Raw genomic sequence first — 27,906 nt, 5'->3', positions numbered from 1 at the left:
CCTCACGGCTTTAAAGGGCAAATTGAATGCGATATACACAAATAGGGCCGAACTCACCCTTCTGCGCCTGCGCCATACTTCATATGCCCAGGGGAATAAAATTGGGAGACATCTAGCCCGGCAGCTCCGCGTTAAAAGGGACAAAGACTATATAGAGGGGATACGAGACGATTCAGATACGGTTCTACACTCCGATAAGGGGAAGGCAGAATGTTTTCGATCTTTCTACAATAAGCTGTATACCTCTGACTCTCTTGAGGCCCACGTACAGAATGAATATTTGCAGGGTCTTTCACTCCCCAAGGTCGCCGCCTCTACCAATGCAGAGCTTTGTGCCCCTATCTCATTAGAGGAGGTCACCAAAGCCATTATGGCGCTCAAACTCAACAAAGCACCGGGGTCAGACGGCCTCACAGCCCTCTTTTATCGCACTTTTGCGCCGGACCTGGCCCCGCGCTTGCAGTCCCTTTTTAACGCCATAATCGCACAGGGTGCAGTTTCGCCCTCCATGGCGGAGGCTGTCATTACGGTCATCCCGAAGCCGGGGAAGCGCAAAGATCACTGTTCCTCCTACCGCCCTATTGCTCTGCTGAACTTAGACGCTAAATTGTACTCCGCTATCCTGGCCGCCAGGCTCAATCCCCTTATGGTAGCATTGATACACCCCGATCAATCGGGATTTATTCCAGGCAGGCAAACCCACGACAACACGTGCCGTATTGTACATTTGATAGAAAAAGCCTCCAAAAAGCGTATGCCGGCTCTACTCGTTGGTCTGGATGCAGAAAAAGCATTCGACCGGGTGGATTGGGGATTCTTATTCTCCACCATGCGGCAGATGGGCTTTGCCGATTCATTCGTTGCAGTGATTCAGGCCAACTATCGGAGTCCCACCTCGCGCGTCCAGGTCAACGGGACCTGTTCGGCTCCTTTTTCCCTTTCTAGAGGCACGAGGCAGGGTTGCCCCCTTTCCCCCCTTTTGTTTGCCTTGAGCATAGAACCCTTAGCGCTGGCCATACGTCACAACCCACTGATATCGGGCATACCATTTACGGGGGAGGAACACAAGATATCCCTTTTTGCGGATGACGTTCTCCTCTCCCTCACTCAACCATCTACTTCGTTCCCGACTCTCCATGCAGAGTTGCATGCTTCGAACGGGCAGCGGGGTTCAAGATAAATTTAGACAAATCCTATATTCTAAACCTCACGATACCCAAGGAAGAGCTCCCGAGGCTGCAACGGAGCACGACTTTCCAATGGGCGACTAAATCACTCCAATACTTGGGTGTTCAGCTTACTCCTTTAGTGGAGGATTTGTATAAGGCCAATTTCCCCCCCCCCCCCCTTCTTGCTCAAATTAAGGCTGACCTAGCGTGTTGGAAACCGCTATTTATCTCTTGGCTGGGGCGCATACACTTGCTTAAAATGACGATATTGCCAAAACTGCTTCATTTATTTCAGGCCCTCCCCATTGAGGTCCCCCTCTCCTTCTCGACCATGCGCTCTCTCTGTTCCCGTTATATCTGGCAGGGGGGGAGAGCCCGCCTGTCCTATTCCCTGTTGCGGAGGCCCCGCTCTGCGGGCGGAGCGGGCCTTCCCGACTTCCACCTCCACTATAAGGCGGCACAGCTGCGTGTGTTGGTCGAATGGTCTAAAAGAGAGTCCGATAAACATTGGTTACATATGGATAGGTCGGTTGTGGGACGGACAATCTGGGACCTGGTTTGGCGCACCAAACAAGATAGGCCGGATAACACGTACATTAGTACGCCCACCAGAACGACGCTGCGGGTCTGGGATGCTATCTCCCATGATGATAGATGGACCACCTTCCCTTCCCCTCACACCCCCATCCACGGGCATGCAGTTTTTCCACCAGCGCTCACCAGAGGGCCATTCAACGCCTGGGAAGAAGGGGGATGCTTAATGATTGGGCATTTACTTAGGGGCACTAGGATGCTGACGTTCTCGGAATGCAGATCTGACTTTAGCCTTCTGCAAACTGAACACTACAGATAACTCCAATTGCGACACTGGCTCCAGTCGTCTGCAGTGCAGGTGGCGATCAGCAGGCCCCTGACCCCGTTTGAAAAATTCATACGATCCAACACTACCATGAAGGGGGCAATTTCTTTCTTATACAGTCACCTTCTGGCCACTGCAGTCTCCCCGACCCCACGGTTCAAAGTTAAATGGGAAGAGGTGGTGAATAGACCTATTGAGGAGCGGGAGTGGGAGGCCCTATGGTCCGACATCACAAAACACAACCACTCGATAGAACTAAGGGAAGCGCACACGAAAGTGATGGTAGATTGGTACCTATACCCAGCTAAACTAAGGCGCATTTTCCCGGGCTCCTTGGACCGCTGCTGGAGAGGGTGCGGGTTGCTGGGTGACTTTCAGCATATCTGGTGGACCTGTCCGACTATTCGCCCATTTTGGGAGGAGATACTGGCACAAATCAAGACTATGCTGGGCTACCCGATCCCCACCTCCATTGATACCGCGCTATTGGGCCTTAGAGATCCCTCCCTGCGCTACCAAACCCGAGCAGATAAGGCCATTATGTGGCTTTGTCTAGGGGCGGCGAAAGTGGCTATCGCCGCCAATTGGAAGAAACAAGCGTCCCCCACGGCCTCGATGTGGCATTCCCGCCTCTGGAGGCTTCTGGGTTTGGAGAGAATGGCGGATATTTTTAGAGATGACTACGCTGCGTTCGAGCTCAAATGGGGACCGCTGGTGACATTCCTTTCTCGGGAACTACCGGCGGCTGTTTGCCCGCCCCATATTAGGGGGTTGCAGCAGTTCCAATTGTAGCCCACTGAGGCCGCCACTGGTGGGTCCCCCTGGAGATCCATCTCACGGTTAATACGCCGCCTGGGTGAGGCATTGCCCTGGCCCCGCCCTTAGCGGGACCGTTTCCGGTCCTGGTCCTCCAGGTTCCCTCCCCGAGATTCTCCTCTTTCTATCTTTCTACCATTCTCGCTTTCCTTTATTTTCTTTCTCTCTTTTCCTCAACTGGGTACGTGGGGTGGGAGGGGGTGGGACTTTGGGGAGTTGGGTTTCCTATAAAACGAGTTTGATGCTCCATGGCGAGGAGGCTGCTTGAATGGACAATTCCTCTCTCAATGAACTGTGCACACCGGATTACTAGATTCTATGTATTGCCCATTGGGGATCTCCAGGGCATGGTTTTCGGGCTTGCTTCGCCCCATCTTTCGCACTACTCTACCCCTACATTAGCGTCTGTTGTTTTTGGTGAAGCTTGCCTCCTCCACTTCCGTGTCTGGGTGGGAGAGTTCTTTGATCACTACTTGCCAGTCCATTCCGTTGTATCAAAGATGTCATGGCTAGTTCTTTCTTTCTGTTGCTAATAAATAAATATCCTCCGAGACGTATTAAGGATTCATGTCCAGGCTCAGGATTCCTGGATCCCTTCTTTCTTGCTCACTAATCTACGTAGACCTGCGTGGCTGCGCATATCTAGGTTTAAACAAGAGGTGCAGTCTACCATCCTCAATCAACGCTTAAATCAGGAACACTTGTTTGGACCTACTGTGGACACATCTTTAGAAAAGATGAAAAAGGACACACAGACAGCCAAATCCATGGGGGCTCTACAAGCAACAACTGGTAGAGGTTCCTTTCGTCGCTCCTTTTATAGGGGCGCCTCCAAAACCATTGGCACAGACAGCACCACCTTCCACTTATAAAAGTCCCAGCCAGACCTCCCCTAATAGAGAGTACTTTAGAGGGAAGTACAGAGGTAATAACAGAGGGAGAGGGCGTGGTTCTAATACCCGCAGCTCCCCCACCACAAAACAGTGACTTCCCTCCACTTCCCCCGATCATTCCACTCCAGTCGGGGTAGACTATCACAGTTCCTACCTGTGTGGAATTCCATCACCACAGACAGGTGGGTAAGACAAATTATCCAGTATGGTTACTGCTTGGAACCTATTGCTACTCCCCCCAACATACCACCCACACAGCGTCCCATGTCCATAGAACATCTAACGCTTCTCAAACAGGAGGTTCTTTCCATGCTTCAAAAGCACGCAATAGAATCAGTTCCTCTAGAACATCAGGGGACAGGGGTATACTCACTGTACTTTCTAATCCCCAAAAAGGACGGTACTCTCAGACCAATACTGGACCTCAGACCCCTCAATTTCTACATTCAGTCAGATCACTTTCACATCATCACTCTTCAGCAAGTCCTTCCACTGCTTCAACAAGGTGACTTCCTTGCCACATTAGATCTCAAGGACGCCTACTTCCATATTCCCATACACCCTGCTCACAGAAAATATCTAAGGTTCACAGTGGACGGCCAACACTATCAGTTGAAGGTCCTCCCATTTGGAGTAACAATAGCACCCAGGGTCTTCACAAAGTGTCTAGCAGTAGTAGTCGCGCACTTACGAAGACAACACATTCACGTGTTTCTGTACCTGGATGACTGGCTGATAAAAGCCAAGTCACACAGTCAGTGTGTACAGCACACCTACCAAACAATTCAGCTGCTACACAGTTTGGGGTTTACAATAAACCACACCAAGTCCCACCTACAACCCTCCTACCTGCATCAGTATCTAGGGGCCACAATTAACACTTCCAAAGCTCTGGCATACCTCAATCCAGCCAGGATAGCCAGTATACAAACTCTCGTCAAAATATTTCAACCCCAACACTCCCTTCCAGCTCGAGTGTTTATGCAGCTAGTAGGGATGATGGCTTCTTGCATTTTCATTGTCCCTCATGCAAGACTTCAGATGTGCCCTTTACAAGAATGTTTAGCACGTCTGTGGAACCAGGCTCATGGTCATCTTTCAGATCTGGTGTTGGTGAACAGCCGCACGCATCGCTCTCTGCATTGGTGGAACGCACAAAACCTTTCCAAAGGGCGGCCGTTCCCAGAGCCAGTTCCATAGATAGTGCTAACATCGGACGCATTCCTCATCTGCTGGGGAGCCTATCTCCTAAACCACACAGTCCAGGGCAGGTGGACCACTCAACACAAAGTGCTCCACATCAATCACCTAGAATTGCTAGCAATATTTCTAGCGCTAAAATGATTCCAACCACATCTCCTCAACAAGACTATCCTAATCCAGACGGAAAATATGAGAGCAATGTATTACATACAAAAACAAGGAGGAACACACTCTTTGCAACTTTCTCAACTAGCGCAAAACATATGGAGATGGGCCATTCCGCAAAACATATATCTCCTGGCAGAACATCTTCCACGAGTACACAATCAGATTGCAGATCTGCTCAGTCGTCAGACACAGCAAATTCACGAATGGGAACTTCATCCACAGGTTCTTTAACCATTTTTCCAAATGTGGGGCCACCCAGACATAGATCTGTTCGCCACACAGGAAAACGCAAAATGCCCAACCTTCGCCGCAAGGTTTCCACGCCCGTCGTCCAAGGGTAATGCGATATGGATGAACTGGTCAGGCAGATTTGCGTACGCTTTTCCGCTTCTCCCACTCATTCCGCTATTAATACGAAAGCTCAAGCAACAGTCTCTCAAGATGATCCTAGTTGCTCCCACATGGGCACGGCAACCATGGTTCACCACACTTCTTGAACTCTCGGTGGTTCCACACCAAAAACTGCGTCTCTCCCCAAAGCTATTAACGCAGAACCATGGAGAGATAAGACACCCCGATCCAGGTCAACTGAACCTGGTGATCCGGCTCCTGAAGTCTTAGAGTTTGGTTACCTTAACCTTCCGCCAGACTGTATGAACATCATCAAAGAAGCCAGACGCCCTAATACTAGAGCCTGTTATGCAGCAAAATGGAAAATATTCGTCATTTACTGCAATAATAATAAAACCGATCCACTGGATGCTTCAATCCAGAACATCATCTGCTATTTGCTGCATTTACAAAGTTGTACTCTGGCATATTCATCCATAATGTTAAATCTAGCTGCTCTTGCTGCTGACTTACAAAACAGACAACACCTGTCTAGAGCACCTTTATTGAAGGCCTTAAAATAATAATTCCTCCCAGAATGCCACCCTCTCCGGTGTTGAATCTAAACATTGTCCTTCCTAGGCTCATGGGTCCCCCATTTGAACGGCTACACAAATGTGAACTGCAGTTCCTTACATGGAAAGTAGCCTTCCTAGTTGCAATCACCTCTCTCAGGACAGTAAGTGAGATCCAGGCTTTAACCATACCAGAACCATTCTTACAAATACATTATTGTTCTTAGAACAAATCCAAAATTCCTTCCCAAAGTAATCTCTGCTTTTCATCTTAACCAATCCATAGAGTTACCAGTGTTTTTCCAAAACCTGGATGTTGTAGCAGAGAGAGCTCTCCACAAACTTGACGTCAAAAGAGCTTTACTTTAGTATATTGACAGGACTAAGCCCTTTAGAAAGACAAAACAATTATTTGTAGCTTTCTCACCACCTCATATAGCAAACCCCATCTCTAAAGCTGGGATTGCTAGGTGGATAGTCAAATGCATTCAGATATGCTACCAAAAGGCTAAATGCACATTATCCATTCCCCCTAGAGCGCACTCAACACGCAAACTAGGGGCTTCCATGGCATTCCTAGGGCACATTCCCTTAGAGGACATCTGTAAGGCAGCAACATGGTCTACAACACACACCTTCACCAAACACTATTGTGTTGACGTGCAGGCAAAGCAACAGGCTTCTGTAGGCCAAGCTGTTCTTAAGACACTTTTTCAAACCACTGCAACTGATACAGGTGGCCACGCTAGGGGAGACACTGCTGTACAGTCTATGCAGTAGTATGAATTCTGCAGTTAATATGCCTCGAACGGAAAATGCTACTTGCCAGTATGCATCTGTTCTTGGCATGTAAGGCTGCAGAGATTCATACGCCCACCCGCCTCCCGGGAACGTGTATCTGTTCCAGTATTATGTTAATTAGATACATTCACATGGACATATCGTCTGCTTATTACTAACTCCATCATTTCCCTTTGTGGCGAAAATCAATCTAAGGATGGAGTCGATGCCCATGCACACTATCGTTCAAGGGAGGAGTCACCTATCTCATGACTACAAAAGACTTCTTCCTAGACAACAACAAGGTGCAAGCATCCGAGCCCAACACCAGATGGCGATCTATACAGTAGTATGAATCTCTGCAGCTCTACATGCCAAGAACAGATGCATACTGGTAAGTAGCATTTTCCTTTTTGTGAATTAATATTATGTACCATCATTCTCATATTACTCTTTCAAAAGTATGGAAATAAATCCATGAATATCATTTAAATTCTGTGAGTGCTGACATTTTTTATTTCTTCCTACAATAAAAATATTTATATTTACACACACATACAGGGACGTTTTAGTTAGGCTCAAATTTCACTCGTACAAAACCATAGAAATACAGCAGTGAAAGTTACCTGATCGAACTATAACTTGGGAACCTACAACAATGCACTGCTTATGACCTCACATATTACACAACTCATGACTTGGTCATACACTGACCCGTCTTTTTTTTTTTTTTTTTTGTCTGACTCGGCTCATCAGCTTATAAAGGTATTTCATCCCCCAACAAGTTGTGCACTGAGAGGTGCTTTTGCAGAGTGGTGAAGAAAGGGGGCGGGCCCTCCAATGTTCTCTCAGCAATCCCGCTGTGTGGGACTACCTGGAGGTAACAGGAGGGGTTTTCTTGGCCCTCAAGGACCCTCAGCAGCCAAAAGGACTTTATCCCCCAACCAGTAGTGTGCCAGGCGGAATGTTTGCAGAGTGATGGATAAAGTTGATGGTGCTCTCCAGTGAACTTTTAGCTGTGCCGCTGTGTGGGACTTACTAAAGGATACAGGAGGGCTTGTTGGCCCCCAAAGACCCTCAGCAGCCAAGGGGACTTCATCCCCCAACCAGTAGTGCACCAGGTGGCATGTTTGCAAAGTGGTGGAGAAAGGGGGGTGGGCCTCCTACGAGCTTTCAGCAGTCTCACTGTGTGGGACTACCTAGAGGTAACAGGAGGGGTTGTTGGCCCCCAAGGACCCTCAGCAGCCTTAGAGACTTAATCCCCCAACCAGTAGTGTGCAGGGAGGCATGTTATCAGAATGGTGGAGAAAGGAGGTGGGGCCTCCCATGATCTCTCAGCTATCCCGCTTTGTGAGACTACCTGGAGGTAACAGGAGCCAAAAGGACTACATCCCCCAACCAGTAGTGCGCCATAAGGCACTTTTGCAGAGTGGTGGATAAATGGTTTGGGGCCTCCCATGAGTTCTCAGCAATCCCGCTGTGTGGAACTTACCGCTGGAAACAGAAGGGTTTCTTGGCCCCCAAGCAGCCGTGGTCCATGCAGGTAACAGCGGTGGGGCGGTAGGGCCTCGTGGGGGGGATTTTGAGGGACGATGTCAAGGGAAGATTAATTATGTATTTAATTTTCCCTCGGAATCGTCCCTTGAAATCCCCCCCACCCAGTCCCACCGCTGTTACCTGCACGGACCACGGCTGCCCCCAAGGACCCTCAGCTTACAAAGGGATTTCTTCTCCCAACAAGTCATGCACTGAGAGGCGCATTTGCAGAGTGGGAGAGAGAGGGGGTGGGCCTCCAACAATCTCAGCAGTCCCGCTGTGTGTGACTACCTGGAGCTAACAGGAGGGGTTGTTGGCACCGAAGGACCCTCAGCAGCCAAGGGTACTTCATCCCCCAACCAGTAGTGCACCAGGTGGCGCGTGTGCAGAGTGATGGAGAAAGGGGATTTACCCCCTACGAACTCTCAGCAATCTGACTGTGTGGGACTTACTAGAGGTAACAGGAGGGCTTGATGGCCTCCAACGACCCTCAGCAGCCAAGTGGACTTCATCCCCCGACCAATAGTGCGCCAGGAGGCCCATTTGCAGAGTGGTGGAGAAAGAGGGTGGGGCCTTGAATAACCTCTCACAATCCTCTCTGTGTGGGACTTACTGGAGGTAATAGGAGGGGTCGTTGGGTTCCAATGACCCACACCAGCCATGGGGACTTCATTCCCGAACATGTTGTGCAACAAGAGGTCCCTTTGCAGAGTGGTTGAGAAAGGGGCAGAGCCTCCAATGACTTCCCCCGGGGCCAGCCTTTTAAAAAAAAAAACCAAAGGTTTTTTCTGGGGAAGGCGACTGGCTTGGTCCCCCTCCCAGACCGATTTCAGCACCAGAGACCCCATGCCCCAAGGTCCGGCCATTTAGAAATCGGGGGGGGGGGGGGGCTGCACGACCCCCCTCCCCAGGTCCTGGCCAGTGGGCCTGGGTGCGCCCAGGGCACTCACTCTAATGGGACATCGGGGCAGCCTGAAGGCCCCTGCAGTCCCTGCCTGCTTTCCTCCTCATGCGGAAGCCGGCATTTCATTCAGACACAGGGAACTGCTAAACAGGCAGCTCCCTATGTATGAAAGTCATTTGTCTGTTTCCCTGCTTGCTTGAAAGATAAATGCTCTGCTTCCAGCAAGCAAGAACATTTTCCCTTCTCTCACTGGCTGGAATCAGAGTGTTTTCTGTGGCTTGGCGGGAGTGGTTAAAGCTCCCTCCAAGACACAACAAACAGCTATGTCCCGGGGGCAATCCCCAGAGCCATATATGGCTCCATGCAGCCCCCCCATTGTAAAACTTGACCCCGGAGAGATGATGGTCCCCAGGGCTGCACTAGGGCGCATGACACCCTCCCCCCCCCCCCCACATTAATTTAAGTTGACTTGCCGCGGGGAGGTGGCCTACATACATATTTGTATAGTGCCCCGGGGAACTGGCGTTCCTCGGGCTGCATGGGGGCCCTGTGGGCCTCCCACGTTTATTTTAATGTTTACCCAGGGAGGTGGTGGTTCCCGGGGCATGGGGAATACCACATCAGCACCCCACACATATTTATATGTGGTAATGCCCCTGGGACCTGGCCCACCTGGGGGCCTATTAGTAAAGAAGCGTGGAAGCGTGCGCTTCTTTTTTAAATTATTTTTCGGCGGTAGCCACGTCTCTAGCATGGATCCGGCTGATCTTTTTTTTTTTTTTAAACATTTTTTTTGCCCTGAAGGGATCCCTCTGGGACCACTCCAAGAGGCCTAGGGGGTCAGGGTATTCCTACCCTGCCCCCTTGTCTTTTTGTTTACGTTTGTTGTGGGACTCAGCTCAAGCAGAGTCCCAAGATGGCTGTCAACACGTCCTCGTTTGTAGTTTTGGCATCCAATCAGATCTCGGCACCAGATCAGGAGGATTTGCGGTTCTTTCGCATCCCTTCATATAGCCAATGCATTTCGTGCATGATCACATTGCAAGCCTTGGTCAAGTATGCTGCACAAAACCCTTTGGCCGTGGTCGGCTTGAGTTAGCTGCAGGCCGTGATCTCTGGGTAGGACTTGCTTCCAAGCCTTCATGGGTTCCAAATCCCTCTGCCACTTGTTCAGCAAACATGTGTTGTGTGGATTGACCAAATGGCCTGCACCCAGCTGTCAATGTTCAGCTACCCCCACTGTACAGCACCTTCGGGGATTTGTGTCTGGAGCTGGCCAGAGGGTCTCGCCCCCTCTCAACTGTAGTTATTTGCCACTGCATGTATCTACTCAAACATTTCCATGCCCGACCTCTGCTGACTGTGACGTTTTGTGCAAATTCCACACCTCACACACACAGCTGTATTTAGGGTGGTACGACTGGTGCAACCGCACCTGGTGCTGACCTCGGAGGGGGGAGCTGTGTTAGGAAATACCTTATGGTTTAAAAGCACCTGCTGCTGTGCATCCAGCAGTTTTCAGGCGGCAATAAACATGTCATGATTACTCTGGTGATTAATGTTCTTGCTGGAGAGAGATCGGAGTTTTGTCTAGTGGCAGTTTGACTCATCATATAGTAGTGCAGAGGGTTAATATGTCTTCTGCAAGGAGCGTGTATCATGCAGATCACAGAACTGTATTATAAGTGGCTAGCTCAGTGGATTACTGCTTTTGTAGCAGAGATACTTCTGTTACAGCAGTTTATAAGTTAGAATCCTAATATAGAACAGTGACTCATGAACTGGCATCAAGAAGCTGCATGCAAACTACACAATATAGGTTTGGACTTTAGTTTTACCCCAGTATTTAATTTTCTATTCCTAATGTTGCTAAAACTGGTTCATTTGTGTAGATATACATTCTTTGAGTTCTGTCCTTCTATGAGTAACTCTTTGGTTGTATATTGAGAGTTGGCAACCCTGAGAGGCAACCACAAACCACTAGGTGAGCACTGCAGTTGTACCTGCCCGATGTAAAAGGTTTCTTTGTTTGCATAAATATATACGTATCCAAGTTGAGACCCTTATTCTTTTCGGGGTAAGGGGATAACACAGCTAAGAAAACCCCTGCTCACCCCCTTGGAAGCTTGTCACAAGCAGTCATGCTTATCTCAGAGGCAGTGTGTAAAGCATTTGTACACAAGGATACAGTAACACATTGAAAACACTACTGAAGAACACCACACCAGTTTAGAAAAATTACCAACATTTATCTGAATAAAACAAGATCAAATTGACAAACAATCCAATTTACACAAGTAAAAATATCACTTTTAAAAGGTTCAAAATAGTTCAGTCCATAGGAAACTATGTATGCATCACTTTGATCACAAAGTACCTGGGATGTGTCAAAATCAAAGACGAAAACAGATGCAGGGGAGATGAGGCACCAAAAAACAAAGTGATGCATCGATTCCTTACCCGCAGAGGAGGTGATGTGCTGATTCCTTACTTCCAAGGAAAGTGATGAGTCGATTCCTTGCTGCGATGGAGAGGAGGTGATGTGTCAATTCCTTACTGCCATGAGGGTGATGCATTGATTACTTATTGAGAGAAAATGTGATGCGACGGTTTCCGGCAGTTCCTTACTGCTGGGTTACGTCGATGAAGAACTTGCTGCGCAGGTGCGTTACGTTGAAAATCCAGACGTACTAGGGTTGATGCCGCTGCGGACGAAACATGCACTGCATCGATTTTCCAGCCATGAGAGGTGATGTGTCGATTTCTTCAGCCACACAGCAGGGCCTGCGTCAGAGTCAGATCAGGTGCCTCGGACATCAGATACACAGTAGTCAGGACTCAGGCTGGGACGATCTTTTCAGCCGCCCGACAAATGCTACGTTGATTCTTCGGCCATGGCGATGCGTTGTTTTTTAACAGCACAACAAGGCTACTGCAGGAAAAACAGGCGCTGAAGGTTGATGCATGGAGTTTTGGGCTTCTTTGAAGCAGAAACACCTCCAAGGGCCCAGAACTGGAATTGGTACCTCTTGGTAGCTCAGAACTTCCAGCAGAGGAGTTCTGGGGCTGCAGATGAAGTCTTTGTTGGCCCTGAAACTTCTCAACCTGAGGCAAGCACACACAAGCCCTTGGAGAACATTGAAAGAAGGATACGGAATGCAAAGTCCGGGCTTTAAACTGCCCAAAACAGAGGCAGCAACAAGCACAGTGGCAGTTCCCCCTCCTACAGCTTCTCCAGCTCTTCTTCTTGGCGAGATGTCCTCTTTAGTCTAGAAGTGTTCTGAAGTTATGTTGTTGCAGCTCCAGTACTTATACCAGTTTCTGCCTTTGAAGTAGGCAAACTTCAAAGTCTCTGTAGTTCACAAGAACCTAGCTTTCCCTGACCTGGCTCAGGCACATCATAGGGTGGTGGAGTCAGCTTTGTGTGAGGACAGGCACAGCCTTATTCAGGTGTCAGTGACAACTCCTCCCACCATTCTAGCACAGGTAGACCCATCTGCCTGGTGATAGGCCACCAGGATAGGCAGAGCACACCTCATCTCCATTTGTATGACTGTGTAGAGTGAATGCACAAAAGGCCCAAGTGTCATTTTAAACCATACATGGATTCCACAGGCAGGCAGGGGCACTGAATGTTAAAGCAAGAAAATGCCTACTTTCTAAAAGAGGCATTTTCAAACACACAATTTAAAACCATCTTCACTATAAGATATATTTTCAAAGTTCAGCAACCTCAAACTCCAAATCTCTATCGCTTCCCAATTGGAAGTTACACTTGTAAGAGGTTACAAGGCAGCTCCAATGATAACCAATAGTAGAGATAGTCCTTGCAATAGTGAAAAACTAAGTTAGCAGTATTTCACTATCAGGACATGTAAAACACACCAGTACATGCCTTTCACTTACACTGCACCCGGCCCATGGGGCTACCTTGTTCCATCCTTAAGGGTGCTTTATATGTAGTAAAAAGCAAAGGTTTGGGCCTGGCAAGTGGGTGCACTTGCCAGATCATCATGGTAGTTTGAAACTGCACACACATACTCTGTAGTGGCAGGTCTATGACATGTTTGCAGGGCTACTCATGTGGGTGGCGTACTCCGTGCTGCAGGCCCACTAGTACCATTTGAATTATAGGCCCTGAGCACACCTAATGCACTTTACTAGGAACTTACTAATAAATCAAATATGTGAATCATGGAGAAACCAATCACCAATACAATTTACAAAGATAATATATGCACTTTAGCACTGATGAGCAGTGGCAAAGTGCCCAGAGTCTTAAGGCCAATAAAAACAGGTCAGAAGAAACAGGAGGAAGAAAGCAGAAAGTTTGGGGATAACCCTGCAAAAAGTGCCCGGTCCAACAGCACGTAAATAAAAAAAAAATACTTTAGATATTCTATATTCAATGTTGAAATTCTGTGTGCATAAAACTCAGATATTCCCTTTAGTTATTTTATGGTTACCATCCCTCACATTATCTATTATGATTGACTAACCAATAACATATTTAGTATTGTTAATTTCAAATGAACTTGGCAGGAAAAAACACTTGTTTCACACTGAAATCTATGTTTGTGATGATGAAAAGTTCATATTACCACATATGTTTTTATCATGATCTATGTGATTGCAACATATTTTGTTTTTTCTTGAAAGATTTGAACTTGGATCACACAGTATTGCCCACATGGTGACTGGACTTACTAACCAGTATTCTACAAAAGCAAGGCTTGATGAGGTAAAAACCAGTAACTCCAGCAAACCTATTACCAATCTCTGGCATTTTATTTTCTGTTTCATTGTGTGGTTATCATAACTTCTCTCTGAAAGACCTCTAACAGGATACTTGTGAAATGCATATGATTTATGTTAAATTGAAGATGCTTTCTTTCTCATCATGACTTGCCTGGGGCATTACGTAGTAAATGAAAATGTATCATACTCCATTGTAGTTTTAAACCATGCCTGGTTGGCTGGATTTCCTCAGTAAATTTCAAGAGCTAGGGAGACAACGGTATGATTATGCATGCTTCTTGCAAAGCCTCATTCTTACATAGCCTGACAAAGTGATATTATATCACTAAAGGAGCAAATAAAATATTTCATTAACCTATTCAGAGTATTCATTTAAGGAAGTGAATTGTTAATTTGGGTGGATGGCATTCCACCACAAGTAATAAAGTCACCAACTTGTTAGTTCCAGTAATTTAAACTTTAATTCATCCCCTGGTTCTAAACCATTTGCAAGTATCAAAACCGTTAAAAAGTCAAAAATAAAACACACACACCAAACCCTGGTGCCAAATCTTTCAACTACACTAGATTCCCTCAGAGAGAAATGGAAGACAGAGCTTGACCCCCTTGACAATGACAATTGAACAGAAGCATTAGAATCCCCACGGGGCGCTGCAATAGCTTCTAGTTTATAACTTATCCTACTTAAATATGTACATCGCGCCTACTTAACCAGGCACAGACTCTGGAGGGCGGGACTGATACCTTCCCCTGCATGTCTCCGATGTGCAGAAACCAAAGGCACCTTCATTCATACAGTTTGGCAATGCACATCAATCACTGGATTCTGGTGGGGAGTCATGGCATGCGTATCAGAAGTACTGGGTTGGGATTTACCTCTCTCGCCAAAACTGGCTTTACTCCATATCACGGAGGATATAGGAGAAAAACGATATAAAAGACACCTGCTATTTTTGGGTCTTACCCTAGCCAATAGAGACATAGCGAAGGCATGGAAGGCCCGGGCTCCGCCTGGGCGCCTTAAAGGCGGATCTAGATTGGTGCATGGGCCAAGAGCAACCTATATTTAAAACAAGGGGCTTCCCACAAAAATCTGGAAACGATGAGCAGACTATAGAGTCCTCATCCTGGAACCCACCACCACTAACTACAGATGCAGAAACACTGTGATAATGAGGATTATATAATAAGGATGGTAGTGTGAACTATATCATGTATAAGTAGACTCGATGAAAGCAAGAGCTGGAACATTAGTATACGCATGGCACTGACTGTTTTATGGTTACAAGCTGATGTTATTAGGCTTGAGATGTTCTTGTTATGGTATTGTACATATTGCTATAGTGTAATGAAAGTCATCAGACAGGCTGCTGCACACTGGGCTGTATCACTCTCTACTTATGTTGCAAGAATTTATGTGGCTTTGACTGCTGACTTAAAAAAAATATTTTGGGAGAAAAAAAAATACAACACAATGAAAATCCTACTCCATTTACATTAATAGAGCACAAACCAATACAAAAAATGACACCAAAATGACAATAATCCGGTAAAGGGAATAAAAGATATGAATTTTTAAAGATTTTGGAGAAAAAACAACTTGAAATTGTACACGGCCAAACAGTTATCACTGTTCGTGGTTGAGTGAGACCTAGGCTCAATTTCAGGCCAACGGCAGTGGAGCACGACTCAAATACACTAATTAGGTTTATCCCAGTCAAAGACTTTACCACCCAACTTAATCTCTGAATTGGAAGTCGAAATGGTCTAGTGGGGCAAGGTAACAGGCTTTATATACCGAGGTCCTCTCAAAGCCTGGAGTTTCTTGAGCAGCTCCAGTTCTTATAAGCAGCACTAAATGGACAGGGCTCACTTCAGCGCAGGCCACCAGCAAGGTCCAGTCTAGTTCCATTTGCTACTGATCAGCTGAGGCACTTCGGGGGGAAAAACTCTTGCAGTTTCTTGTGTCCCTGTAACCACACAGGAAGTCATCAAGCTGCTCTAGGGGTTCACTTTTCTTATTCCTAGGTACACGATTGAGCAGGTTAGGCCACTCAGTTCTCCACACAGGTCTCAAACCGGAGCTCCAGTCTTCTGTACTTATGCAAGTTCAGTTGAGCTGTGGGTGAGATGCCAACTTTATTGGCTTCACTAGCCAGTGGGTTGGGGTGACTGCTGGACACTTCCTAACTAATGAGAAGAAGGTTCATGTTGGCAACATTTGCCATCGTTTGACTGCATCCTGTTTACCTTCCTGCAAACTTTCCCACTGTGCGCTAATATAAGAGAAAGATGGCACCTGCCTTCTGCCTCTGAAGGGACCCTGTGGACCATCTAAGAGTAGTACAAGTGTGAGCAGGTTCAGCCATTCAGTTCTCCACATATGTCTCAAACAGTAGAACAGTCTCCTTTTCTTCTGCAATTTCAGTTGAGCTGTGGTTGAGATTCCAGCTTTATAGGCCACACTAACCAGTAGGTTGGTGTGACTGCTGGACACTCCCATACACCATTCTAAGAGAAATCCAAGATGGCACATGCCTTCTGCCTCCGATGTGAACCTGTGGGCCTTTTAGGGGTGTGATTAGGGAAATGAGCAGTCCCCTTCTCCTCAGCGACACCAAACTGTTTCTGAGACCAGTTCCCCGTCTCAATGGGCTGGTGCCCAGTCACCTACAGAGGGCCTAAAGATCAAAGACCTTCCCTTCCTCAGGTCTCCCCTTACACTTAATTGTAAATGGGCACACCTCACCATTTCCCCTTTTCAGTAGATTAAAGTCTTGACCCCTCCTAGTTACTCTTCTGGGGTTGACAACTGTCACATACATCACACTCAGCCCATCTAGCCCAATAAGCCTAAGCCATTGTCCTGCTCTGGAAGGAGTTTTCACACCGCATTAAGGTAAAGTGATGCGTGAAGCAGCTGCTGGCAGGCTGATGCAAATTAGCCTCCAGGTATTTCAGGCAGTGATAAGATCTCTTTCTAAAATTTACTTTTCCTAAATATCCTGATGTACATCTAATGCACATCATAGAGGCACCCCTGCACATTCACCAAAATGCCTGAGCACCTCAGGTTGATCCAGGTCTCATGAAATGGCACATGGTGTCAGTTATGGGGAGGATTATATATTGCCAGACTCTGAATAAAAGGGTCAGTATTATTAAGTCGCCAAGAGACCTGTTGGTGTACGTGCACTTTATAAATATCCCTTAACATAACATAAAAAGTCAATAATTGTGCATTACACCAGCAGTAAAACTTAACAGATATGGGTCTTGGACAGCACTGACGTAAGCCAGTCTGGCCTGGCTACAGTTGTCAGTTACTAGAACTATAAGAACTTGTGACAGAGCATTTTCTGTGGTGGGTGTGACGTTCTGGAACCCATTCCACCATTGGTTTCATTCTGAACCCACATTGTTGGTATTCATAACATTGGCTTTTCCTCCTGTAGCAGTTTCCTATTAGTGTTGTGTGTCTTCATCTAGATTGTTCTCTGCCAGTGCTGTGAACCTCCAGTACCTGCACTTAACAAACAAAACTACCACAACATGGGGTCTGACTGTTGCGTTTGCATGTAATGTTGTGTTCGAGGCATGTGGGCTGCTGAATTCATATCTGTGCATAGATCGCCGCCTAGTGTTGGGTCCGGATGTTTGCACGTTGTTGTCCTGGAAGAGTCTTCGAAGTATCCTGGGATAGGTGACTCCTCCCCTGGACTACAGTGCGCATGGGCATCCTCTCCATCCTCAGATTGTTTTTTTCCGCCATTGGGTTCGGATGTGCTTATCTTGACTCAAGTTAGGAAAAACTTTTTCTAGGCCAAAAGGCCTTTAGTTCGCGTCGGTACTGTTCACCGATCGATAGTATCTTGTTAGTTTACTAACTTCCAGAACCAACTTTTTCGCTTCCTACCCGACCATCGACCCATCATCGACGATGGAATCGAGGACACCATTCAAGCGGTGTCCGGTATGTAATGCGAAATATCCCCACATCGACGTCCATCCGGTGTGCAACAAATGCCTTTCACCGGATCACGACGAATCTACATGTATGGCCTGTGCCCGATTCCGATCCAAGAAGACTCTCCGGAATCGACGAGCAGCGAGACTCGAAGCGCAGCAAGCGGCACCAGCCCCGGCCGACATCTTCAGCGCTGAGACCGAAGATGTCGAAGACGTGGAGAACCTACCCTCCAGCCCCGTTTCCGAACACGACTCCGGCTCGGAAGACGTCGAAGAAAGCCTCTTTCGCAGAGATGAAGACGACACCGAGGTAGGAGACTACAATGAGGCCTTAGGGGCCGAAGAGAGTAGCTCCGGTGACGAGCAAGGCCTACCCGTACAGACTGAGGACATCCCAGTGCGCCAGTCTATGGCTCCGGTCGAGGGATCGCCTTCGGGCCTTACCCAAGACCTATCCCGCAGTTCTTCGGCCCCGCCCTCTGGCCCGGCCTCGGACATTCAGCGGCAGCCATTAATACTCAAAACGGCTGGTTTCCCTTCTTCGAAACCGAAGGCTGTATTGGTTCAACTGAAACCGAAACCGAAAGTACCGCTGGTCGGATCGAGGCCCATCACATCTTCGACGCCAGCAAAACCCATCGGCACCGAGCGCACCAAACGAGACTTCGGTGCCGAGCTTGCAACGGCCGACGTCGGCGTCGACATACGGAAGAAGGCCTTCGGTGCCACCAAACCTACTCGGCTCTCGGCACCGACGCAATCGACTCCGACCCCAAAGGTCAAACTGCCTGCTGCGTCTCACACCGCTTCGACAGCACCACCAAAAGCACACTCATCGAAGACGTCGACGGCCATTACCGCCCCTCGACTCGATGACTCACCGGCGCCGAAAAAGTCCACGCCCGCTTCTACGGAACCGGTCGGCGCAAAGGAATCGATGGCGCTCCAGGTGCGGCCCGTTGCTGCGCAACGCACCAAACACAAAACAGTCCTCCAGGACACATCGGGCTCCGAGCCAATAAAAGCTCCAACAGCCTCTTCGGCACCGGCCAACATTACTTTTGGCCTGCCGCCATCCACGGCCCCGAAACTGTTCCAAATCAGGACACGGGTCACCCACACCACGATCACGCCTGCCGAACGTTCTCCTGCGGAGACGTCTCCATCACATATCATCAACGCCGACACCGGCAGGATGCTGCTCCACAAAAGGAGAATAACTTCAGAGCCAGCTTTGGACTCCTTCCGGATCCCACTTAAAAGAAAGCTGCCAGTGGCTTCGGAACCAGTTCTTTACGAACCTCTCCATTCCCCCTACCAGGATCCACAGTCCTTCTCTCCCACACACTCCGACACAGATGTTTTGGAGGACTACATGGGTGACCACGTCCCCTACCCCGGAGAGATGGACCCTGAAGGCCAACAGGACCCTGATCAAGCTTGGGATGACCCTGTCGACTCCGGTGCACCTATAGATGCACAGGACCCGCAACTCTATGGAGCAAAAACATCTCCCACAGAGGACACTGCCGCGTTCAACGCCCTAATTGAACGTGCTGCGGCCAATCATGGGGTGCAACTTCACTCTGACACCGTAGAGGACGACTTTCTCATGGACACTTTCGCATCCTCAGAAAGGAACATAAAAACTCTACCCATGTTGAAGGGTGTCCTCAAACCAGCAAAGGACATCTTCAAGGAACCCACCAGGGCAAGAGTAATAAACCCCAGGATCGACAAAAAATACAGATCGGCGCCTGGGGACCCCACCTACATTAGAGGCCAGTTACCTCTGGATTCAATTGTAGTTGCGAATGCTCGCAAGAGGGCACATCGCAAACAACAGGTGATGCTCCTCCCCCGGACAAAGAGTCCAAGGTGCTAGAGACCTCCGGCAAACGGGTTGCCGCACAGGCAGCTAACATATGGCGTATTGCCAATACTCAGGCGCTCCTCGCTCGCTACGATCGAGCACACTACGACACATTAGAACAACTACTCCAACATCTCCCTGACCAATACAAAGAAGGTGCAGAGATCCTCATCAGGGAGGGACAGCTCCTCACAAATGCATCCATTAAGTGTGCACTGGATGCCGCGGATACAGCTGCCAGAGCCATAAACACTAGCGTCATGTTACGACGACATGCCTGGTTGCGAATCTCCGGATTCAAACCTGAGGTACAAAATAACATCCTCAACCAACCTGTCAACCCCGACTACTTATTCGGGCCGGAGGTTGACACCACCCTAGAGAAAATAAAAAAAGACACGGACACTGCAAAGTCCATGGGGGCTCTACAAACGCTGTCCTTTCGGAGCGGCTCCTTTCGTCGCCCCGGAAATAGAGGAGCAGGTAGAGGACAGGGGTCACAACAAACATACAACAAGGGCAACACACAGAGCACCTACGACAAAAACACCCGGGGTGGATATCGTGGCTCCAGCACAAAGGGCAGAGGACGCGGCTACGGCAACACCAGGTCCTCCCCCAAGAACAAGCAGTGACGCCCTCTCCCTTCCTCCCGACCACATAACACCTGTCGGGGGAAGGCTACAAAGGTTCCTGTCCACGTGGAACTCCATCACCACGGACAGGTGGGTCAAAGATATTGTCAAATACGATTACTGCCTAGAATTAACCTCAACTCCACCCACAATACCTCCAAAAAACCGTCCTATGTCCTCAGAGCACTTAACGCTCTTACAGCAGGAGGTGCAAAGTATGCTACTAAAAGGTGCAATAGAGGTCGTACCCGTCCACGAGCAAGGTACGGGGGTGTACTCCCTGTACTTTTTAATACCAAAAAAGGACGGGTCGCTCAGACCTATATTAGACCTCAGACCCCTGAACCGGTACATTATCTCCGAGCATTTTCACATGCTCACTTTACAGCAAGTCCTCCCGCTCCTCAAGCAGGGAGACTTCCTGGCCACACTGGACCTCAAAGATGCGTATTTCCACATACCCATTCACCCCTCACACAAAAAATACCTCAGGTTCACTGTTCAGGGGCAGCACTACCAGTTCAAAGTCCTTCCCTTCGGTGTGACAACAGCACCCAGGGTTTTCACAAAGTGCCTAGCTACTGTAGCGGCACATCTGCGGAGGCAGCACATACACGTCTACCCTTACCTGGACGACTGGCTCATTCAAGCAAAGTCGGCCCAACAATGTGCCAGCCACATGTCCCGCACCATTCACCTCCTTCACAGTTTGGGGTTCTCACTAAATTACCCAAAGTCCCATTTCCAGCCCGCACACGTACAACAGTACCTAGGTGCGACCATAGACACTCTGGCGGCCACAGCTCAGCCGAATTTAGTGAGAATCAACACAATGCAAATGCTTATTTCCAAGTTCAAACCACAACACTCCCTTCCCGCGCGAGTGTTCATGCAGTTGATAGGCATGATGGCCTCCTGCATTTTCATAGTCCCACACGCGAGACTACATATGCGCCCGCTTCAGGAGTGCTTAGCACGTCAGTGGAATCAGGCTCAAGGACAGTTGAAAGACCTAGTGTTGGTGAGCGGTCGGGCATACAACTCTCTGCATTGGTGGAACCCACAAAACCTTTGCAAGGGCCGACCGTTCCAAGAGCCTGTTCCACAAATAATACTGACAGCGGACGCGTCTCTCCAGGGATGGGGAGCTCATCTACTCAACTACACAGTGCAGGGACTATGGACAACACAACAAAGGAAGATGCACATCAACATTCTGGAATTGATGGCGATCTTCCTCGCAATGAAAGCGTTCAAAGTACACTTGTGCAACAAAGTTGTGTTGATCCGGACGGACAACATGACTGCCATGTACTACATACAGAAGCAGGGAGGAACACACTCTCCACAGTTGTCTCATCTGGCTCAGAGCATGTGGAAGTGGGCCATTCAGAGGAACATGTTCCTCATGGCAGAACACCTCCCCGGCAAGGACAACCAGATGGCGGATCTGCTCAGCAGACACAGCCACCAGATGCACGAGTGGGAGTTACACCCATCAGTACTCCAACCGTACTTCCAGCACTGGGGTCATCCAGAGATAGACCTATTCGCCACAAGCGAAAACGCAAAATGCCAAAGCTTTGCCGCCAGGTTCCCACATCCGCAGTCGCAGGGCAATGCGATATGGATGAACTGGTCCGGCAGATTTGCGTACGCTTTTCCCCCAGCACCACTAATACCGCTGGTGGCACGCAAACTCAGACAACACTCACTGACACTCATCCTGGTTGCTCCAACGTGGGCACGCTAGCCGTGGTACACCACCTTTCTCGAACTTTCCGTGGTGCCGCATCAACGGCTGCGGGTCAAACCCGAGGATTTGACGCAGAACCATGGAGAGGTTCAGCACCCAGATCCGCAACAGCTGAACCTGGCAATCTGGCTCCTCAACCTGCCACCTGACTGTATGGACATCATTAAGGAGGCCAGGAGACCCACTACCAGAGCTTGCTATGCAGCCAAATGGAAGAGGTTCGTCATTTATTGCAATACTAATGACATCAACCCGCTAGACGCATCCATCCAAAACATTATTTGTTACCTATTACACCTCTACCGATGCAATCTGGCGTACACCTCTATACGTGTCCATTTGACCGCAATATCAGCCTATCTACAGACCAGGCAGCACCTCTCTCTATTCAGAGTGCCTGCCATCAAAGCATTCTTGGAAGGACTCAAACGAGTCATTCCTCCTAGCCACCCACCAGCCCCAATGTGGAACCTCAACTTGGTCCTCACACGCCTGATGGGTCCGCCCTTTGAACCTCTACACTCATGCGAGATTCAATTCCTTACCTGGAAAGTAGCTTTCCTAGTAGCGATAACTTCTTTACGAAGAGTTAGTGAACTCCAGGCACTGACCGTCCAAGAGCCATTTATACAAGTTCACCCCAACAGGGTCGTACTACGTACCAACCCCAAGTTCATGCCCAAGGTGGTATCGCAGTTCCACATGAATCAGACTATTGAACTGCCGGTTTTCTTTCAAAACCCACAGACTGTCGCTGAAAGGGCACTCCATACCCTAGATGTAAAGAGGGCCCTCATGTATTATATCGACAGGACCAAACCCTTTAGGAAAACACAACAACTTTTCGTTGCCTTTGCCCCACACCACAAAGGTAACGCTATCTCCAAAGCAGGTATAGCCAGATGGATCGTTAAATGTATTCAAATTTGCTATCAAAAGGCTAAACGCACATTAACGATTCCCCCACGAGCCCACTCAACACGTAAGTTAGGGGCCTCCATGGCTTTCCTAGGAAACATTCCTTTGCATGATATATGTAGAGCAGCCACCTGGTCCACTACACATACATTTACCAAACACTATTGTGTAGATGTACAATCAAAACAGCAGACAGCTGTAGGACAGGCTGTTCTCAAAACTCTTTTTCAGACCGCTGCAGCTGGCACTGGTAGCCGCCGCTAATAGAGGGCACTGCTATGTATTCTATGCACAGATATGAATTCAGCAGCCCACATGCCTCAAACTGAATATGCTACTTACCAGTATGCATCTGTTCTTGGCATGTAGGGCTGCTGACATTCATATCGCCCTCCCTCCTCCCCGGCGCCTGTAGCAGCTGCAGCTCTCAGAATTACTGTAAAGCATGGTCATCACTTTCTGTATCTACTCCATCACTGCCACAATGGCGAAAAACAATCTGAGGATGGAGAGGATGCCCATGCGCACTGTAGTCCAGGGGAGGAGTCACCTATCCCAGGATACTTCGAAGACTCTTCCAGGACAACAACGTGCAAACATCCGGACCCAACACTAGGCGGCGATCTATGCACAGATATGAATGTCAGCAGCCCTACATGCCAAGAACAGATGCATACTGGTAAGTAGCATATTCAATCCACTTCACAACGGTTGAATTGCTAAAGTAGCACACCAGTCATTTTGGTTTATAATCAAATTAGTGGTTCATATATTCATATTAAACATTTTCCTTTTAAAATGAGGGAAATATTTTTGTATCTTGAATTTTGTTTCAAACCACTAATGGCATGCGAACATAACTATGAACAACATACAGAGAAACTACAAACTATTTTCCAACTCAAATTGATTATAAATGTGTTGATTTACATTGCAGTAACCAAGAAGCGCCCTTGACAAATCAAACCATAAATTAAATACTAGAAAAGGGAAATAGAGAAAGCAAACAGCGATATATTACAATAATAATATTACAAAATGGAGGAATGAGAAATTGAGAATTCAAATGTCTCACATTTCATAGTAGAGGAATGGTAGAACGTTTCCCATATGTAAGGTTTCTCAACTGGTGGCTGAAAACATCTTCTAAACTCTTTGTTTCTTCTTCTTTAACCAGGTGGAAGAATTCTTTGATTCTCTGGGAGAAAATGGTTCTAAACTTCGTTGTGTCCAGCAAGCAAAAGAAACGATTATAGAAAACATTAAATGGATGGATAAAAATTTGGAAAGAGTCAGCACCTGGTTGCAGCACAACAGCAGCTAAAGTGCTTTCATGATCTGGGGCTTCTTACCTAGAATATCACTGGATATTTTTATAGTAATTTTTAAATTGAAGGCACATGCACAGATAGGTTACTGTGTAAAAATAATCTAAGCACAAAGATTGTGGTCCTCTTTTAAATTTCTGAGATCGTGCTTATGTTTCAAAATTCCTTTTTTGTAAAAGGAGAGGCCTTATGCTGTGTTTGTGTCTATTACTTTCATGTTTTCACAGCTAAAAAGTACGTGAGCATCCAATGAAGAATGCTGTCATTTGCATCCCTACAACATTCACACTAAGGCCCTGTTAAATTCCAATATGTGCAGTAACTCCTGTCACAGCACATACTGGAATTCTGAGTTTTGCAGCCAATACCACCCCTCTTCAATATTTTCCTGATAAATGTAGCAGGTTTTTCTTGCGTAAATTTACCTAGGAACAAATGGCCAGTAAATACTGAGATGATCAAAATGTGCAGACACATTTTCATTGAAATACCCATAATATGAAGTATTTACGGGGTGCATTAAATCTCTCTCCCTATGTGGGAGTACTCATAATGAGGGCACCAAGCAGCTTTTTAGCAAAGCTGCTTTGTTATTAGCCTAAAGGGTTGAGCTAACATACATAGAAATTAGTAGTTCATTTGCCTGAATGAAGCCATTGCTGGGGACCCAATAATTAAAGTTTTGCCTTATTTTGGATTATGGTGGCACAGAACATTGCTGCAAGCCTATCAACACTTAGAATTGTAACACCACATTTCACAAAATATCCATCTGAAAACTCTACACTTTATACTTCTGGAACCACCATGATATTCAGCCCTACCAGGATTCTGACAAGCTCAGTGTAACTGTTAGCTTGGACTCAGTACTTCTAAATGGTTTTTGGAGGTCTCTCATGTGTGTCATGATGAGTTGCTCCCATGGGTGCAGCGCAGAAAGCAATATTTCAACTTTTTCTGAACTGAGCCTATGTCCAGTTGAAAGGAGTTGGAGAATGACTACTTTTGCAGATTTTTCTTTGGAGCCTTATGTGTAGACTTTCATTTTTTGTGAAGAATGAAAAAACAACTTTTCAGAAAATAACCCTCATTATCTATGCAGCCACCACACAACAGGTATTAAAGTTCCTTATTGCTTCCTGATGTGCATGTCCACCTACCAGTGTCCCCACTACACCACTCCTTCTAGTCACACATGGTATACACTGTTGGTGGCGGTGGCGACTCACCAATTCCCACATTCTTGCTGTGGTTCCACCTCATCAGCTGCTACAGGGGTCCAGAGATCTGAGCTGTGTGGCAGGGCTTTTAATTTCTGGCACTCCATGTAGTTCAGCTTTCCATAGGAATTGCTGTCCACCATTCTCTTCTGACACTGGATCAAAAGGGGAGAGGGTCTCTTGATATCCATCAGGTACCCTGATGTATCCAGTAACCCTAAAGACAGGCATTTCTCCTCTTTGGCATTACTTAGCAAGGGTAACCTCCTCTAAGTAGCTCAGGGATTCAGAGAAGGAGACTCCAGCATGGCACATAGAGTAGGTAACTCTTCCTTGTCTGTAATGGCTTTGCCTCCTCCCTCACTATTAGATCCAGTGAAACTAATGTTTAGTTAAGACTACCAAAATGATATGTTTATATTTTATAGGCATGACTTATATCAAAGAAGCTGAACACAGAAAAGATGAACAAATGCTTTGTAGGGGGAACACAGAGAACTGACAAGTTAAGTGAGCAAAATAGAAAATCAGAGAAATAGCATATTCTTTTCAGAGTCAGCTGTTCCATGCTCTTGTGAAATGTGACTATTTGTAAGTGACTGAAAGTCATGAGCACTCTCATATGACTCTTATGATGTATTGGGCTTCCCACTCCTCACCTCAGTAAAATGTCATTGAGGCACCCTCATACGTGCATGTCCCGGGAGGCCAAAATCACAACCCAAACCAATTAGGATTTGCAACACTGCACCAAAACTTTACAGCCATAATTATTTCCCACAGTAGGGTGATTCATGGTATTATCCCCACAGATGCAACATTTCAAAGTAGATGTGGCACCCCACGTTTTGATTTTCAAGCAAGTGAGGGTGAATTTCTGGATCACTGTAAAGCAGAGTGTGTGATTGCAAAATTGCTTCGGTTCATTTCATGCAAGCCATCTTCCAAAAAGTCCTTTGCCCTTCAGTTTTTACCAGGCATAATAGTAATTTACCAGATCCTTTAATCATATTCAAATGGATCAGGTAAAATCCACCAAAGGATGTTTCCCTTATTAGAATCCAAGGAACAAAAAGGACTCATGCCTGGTTATCTCTGAGATTCAAATATAGGGTTTTTGCTTTTAAAAAATGAGGGTGCTCGGTTTACAAAGGACTCATGGGCTCCTGTTAGTGGCACCCAAATAATGCAGATTACCTTTGTCTTCTTATTGCCCGGATTCTGCCCTTTACTCGTTCAGCTTTCTCCAGGAGCTTCTTTTGGATGATGAAAAAGCTCCTTGCCATGGGGTCGATAGTAGCAGTGCTCCTGGTAGAAATGAGTTGACGCTTTGCCTTAATTCATTGCATTGTTATGTTACGTTCAAGAGCTGATTTTACATGGTCAGAGTTTCACTAAAGTTGATTTGAAGTTCTGAGAATAATCGGAGAGGAAAGGTTGGACTGTTGAGATGCTTTCTGCGATGTATTTTGTTGGCATTTCCTCTTTGCTTCTTGTATTTTTGTGTGATAGCTTAATATTTTTAAATCGGAGTGTGACAACCTTAATACATGTAAATGTGAGCACCATTCATTGACAGCAGAGAATGCATATATGTAGTCAGCAGCACTTTGCTTTAAATAACATGAGTGCGCCAGATGATGAAGACCTGCTGCTCTTAATGTGCATGTATACGGAAGTGGTCCTTGTACAATAGGTCTAGGTCTTTGAAGGTCATATTTTATGTAAAAATCAACAAAGTGCTTTTAGCAGTGGCTGAATGTAGTCTCAAGGTTTCAATTTAAAGACAAGATTCACAGCGCCTTTTATAAACTATTTTAAGTGTGGTACTCAAGTAGGGGCTGGGTCAGGGTCATTGGAAGTGTGGGAGATGTGTTGTGGTTGATTTCTAGGTATGTGGTAAAATTTGTGAGTATAAATACATTTTCGATTGGTAATCCAGCATTCCATTTCCTTATTCGGGAGGGATTTTCAAGTCCAATGCCAATATTTTTTAATATACTTTGTGTATCTTTTATTTTATTTGGCAGTCAATATATTATTTTCTTTTTTGAGGTTAAGAAAGCTTTATTGAAATAATTACATCAAAAGGTCCATCTTACCATACTTGTCTAATATCTAAGAAAAGGTATAATAAAACATAGTAATGCAAAGAAATACAAAACAATAGAAGCATTATATGAAAATAAAAAAATGCATTTTAATGACTACAGACA

General features: G+C 46.9%; 1 protein-coding gene across 3 annotated transcripts in view; it reads left to right on the top strand.

The window, feature by feature from the left end:
- LOC146865673 (endoplasmic reticulum aminopeptidase 1-like) overlaps positions 1 to 27,627 on the top strand; it is a 529,832-nt gene extending 502,205 nt beyond the window's left edge. For all 3 annotated transcript variants that reach the window (XM_085632533.1, XM_085632531.1, XM_085632532.1), the window contains 2 exons: positions 13,893 to 13,974; positions 24,320 to 27,627. In XM_085632533.1, the coding sequence (XP_085488659.1) occupies positions 13,893 to 13,974; positions 24,320 to 24,466 (229 nt within the window). In that variant the 3' untranslated portion in view covers positions 24,467 to 27,627. The remainder of the gene's footprint in view (positions 1 to 13,892; positions 13,975 to 24,319) is intronic.
- The last annotated feature ends 279 nt before the right edge of the window (positions 27,628 to 27,906 follow it).

The sequence above is a fragment of the Triturus cristatus genome, chromosome 2_1, assembly GCF_964204655.1.
Source record: "Triturus cristatus chromosome 2_1, aTriCri1.1, whole genome shotgun sequence".
Lineage (NCBI taxonomy): Eukaryota > Metazoa > Chordata > Amphibia > Caudata > Salamandridae > Triturus > Triturus cristatus.
Note: the sequence above shows the minus strand (reverse complement) of the source record. Positions and strands in the feature narration are given on the sequence as shown.